Raw genomic sequence first — 2,826 nt, 5'->3', positions numbered from 1 at the left:
GTTGATGTGGTCAGTAAAATGTTGGACTTCCTGAGATTTAATTTTAAGTAGACCCTCACCAGCTTGACGCCTCTCACCATGGTCAACCCCAGAGTGGAATAAGGTCCAGCTCCTCTCCAGGAGATCGGTTCCAGAGCCCATGCTGTGCGTCGAAGTGAGCCCAACTATATCTAGTCGGTACCTCTCATCCTCACACACAAGCTCAGGCTCCTTCCCCACCAGAGAGGTCACGTTCCATATCCCAAGAGCCAGCTTTGGTAAGCCAGGGTCAGAGCGTCAAGGTCCCCGCCTTCAGCTACTGCCCATGATATCATGCACCTGACTTTTATTGCCCTTCCTGCAGGTGGTGGGCCCACTGTAAGGCAAACCCAGGTTGCTCTTTAGTGCTGAGCCCGACCAGATCCCATGGGTCCCAGTCTCCAGGTGCTTGCCGACAAGCCCCTCCCCTAGGCCTGGCTCTGGGGGGTGTGGTGGAGGGGCTGATAATCCACATCCAGGCATGGAACACTGAGCTCCTTGTTCTCTTTTGTCCATACAAGTCTTGAGAATCACTCTTTGTCTGGCTTGTCACCTAGAACCAATTTGCCTTTGGAGTCCCTACCAGGAGCAATTATAATAGCCCCAGACAGCAGAGCTCCTAGGATCATTCAGATGCACAAACTCCTCCACCACGATAAGGTGGTGATTCAGAGAGGAGCTAATCTTTTGCTAATCTGTCATATATTTTATTCAAACCATCTTTCTTCTGTTTGTGCACTGTATTATGAATGTAACTAACTTTTAACTCTGTCTACTGTCAACACCAAGTTAGCAACATTAGTTTCATTGTGCAGCTTCTAGTGTGTAATTTTCACTGCCTGTGTAACAGTCTGTATAAAGACACAGTGTATTTACTGTGTATACTCTACTTAAATCTTAAACTGCACAAACAGTAAAAGATCCTAAAAATCTAGCAGAACCTAAAGGTCAGCACTGACCATCAAGGTCTGCAGACTGGTAGTGGCCTTGTGACTCTCCCTCTCCCCTCAAAATACACACAATCTGAGAAAATGGTCCTTGAGTTGAGGCCAGCGCTGGAAAGAGGAGCATCTGAGAAAGCGCCTTGTTACCCCAAGTGATTATAATGTAGAGCAGATCCTACCCACCACCCCACTTTTCTCTGAAAACAGCCTTGTTGTTGGGCACAAGAGTCAAACAAAGAGGACACTGTCCCTTTTCTCCTACTCACTCCACTCCCTGTATCTGATTCCTCTGTGCTTTGCCAAAGATACCTGAACCCCTACCTCTATCTGGTCTGCCTCCCATCCCTCCATCCTTAGCTCTCTCCTCGCTGGACATAATCCAGTGTAAACATAGCTGATTAGGGAAGTATTAAGACTTCTGTAACTGGATCAAAAATACTGGTTTGTATGCTAAAAAGTTTAAGTACCACAGAGTTTATGTAATCCATTTTATTGGTAATCAAACTCTGAACCAATTTGTTCAATGTTCACCTGATTTTTTTTTTGTTTAATTACTTTAACTGTACTAGCTGATCCTGAAGGGTAGCAGTTCCAACTAAATAGTACAGTATATATCTGAATTTAAATGAGCACAGATTTCTTTTTGTAACTTTTTTTGTCTTACTCCACCAGGATGGTGTTATCTCAGTAAAGGACATTGACCTGGTGATGTCAGAAGGAATGGGAATGCGTTATGCATTTATCGGCCCCATGGAAACAATGCATCTAAATGCACCTGAAGGTAATGCTTCCTGATTGGACTTTCAGCTAACACATACAAAAGGTCAATCTCCATATCCTGTAACCGTCCTCATCCCTCAAACACAACAGTTGTTATCAGCATCTTTTACATCATTCAAGTGGATAAAGAAAAATAAACCATAATAGAGAAATTATCACCAATAATGACCCTCAAGCACATAACATGTTAAAACATGATGTTTTATTTAACAAGTTGTTTTATTTACTTTTAACTTATAGTTAATATAGGTGATTTTTTTTTCAGTTTAAATTTGATTCTATCAAATCTCAGATGTTGCATTGACCCACTTAGAATTGCAAATACTATATAATTTGTCTATTTGTTTAATAACTTGGTTAATATTAACTAATAATCTGTTTAATATAATTTGGTTATTTGTTTAATAACTTGTCTAACTCTAAATGCTAAGAAACACCTTGTATCTATGACTTTCCTTCCCTCCATTGATTACAGTGACATTATTTACATGAACACTCCTACAAGAACCCTGCAGATGTTGGATGCTGTCTATCATGGTGCACTAAGATTCATAACTGGCTGTAACTACCATACCCACCACTGCACCCAGTATTCACTGGTTAACTGGTCACCATTAACTTCACGCAGACTCTCTCACTGGCACATTTTCATCTTTAAATCACTTCTTGGTCTGTTGCCTTCATTTATAGGAGCAGCTGTGGCTGAGTGGTTAGAGCAGTCGTCCTCCAATGCGAGAGTTGAAGGTTTGACTCCACCAGCAGTCACATGCCGAAGTGTCCATGGGCAAGACACTGAACCCCTCGTTGCCTCTGATGTGTGTCCCATCAGTGTATGAATGTGATAAAGCACTGATTAGTCTTTGTATAGATCTAGTATAGAGCTGTATGTATGGGTAAATGAGGGCACAGATTGTTGTAAAGAGCTTTGAGTGTCTTGATAAGACAGAAATGCTTTAAAGTAATCCCTCGTTTATTGGGGGGATCCGTACCCTGAATCAATGCGATAAGTGAAAAAACACGAAGTAGGAATAGTAGTACAAGTAGTAAGTAGTAATTTATATTAGTATATATACAAAATATATAA

At 41.4% G+C, this 2,826-nt stretch overlaps 1 protein-coding gene across 1 annotated transcript in view; it reads left to right on the top strand.

Moving 5' to 3' along the window:
- cryl1 (crystallin, lambda 1) overlaps positions 1 to 2,826 on the top strand; it is a 143,717-nt gene that overhangs the window by 86,046 nt on the left and 54,845 nt on the right. Inside the window, exon 7 of the mRNA XM_037686664.1 lies at positions 1,635 to 1,743. Coding sequence (XP_037542592.1) covers positions 1,635 to 1,743 — 109 coding nt within the window. The remainder of the gene's footprint in view (positions 1 to 1,634; positions 1,744 to 2,826) is intronic.

This window comes from Nematolebias whitei, chromosome 13 (assembly GCF_014905685.2).
Source record: "Nematolebias whitei isolate Nwh7 chromosome 13, NemWhi1, whole genome shotgun sequence".
Classification (NCBI taxonomy): domain Eukaryota; kingdom Metazoa; phylum Chordata; class Actinopteri; order Cyprinodontiformes; family Rivulidae; genus Nematolebias; species Nematolebias whitei.
This window is presented reverse-complemented; position numbering and strand designations above follow the sequence as displayed.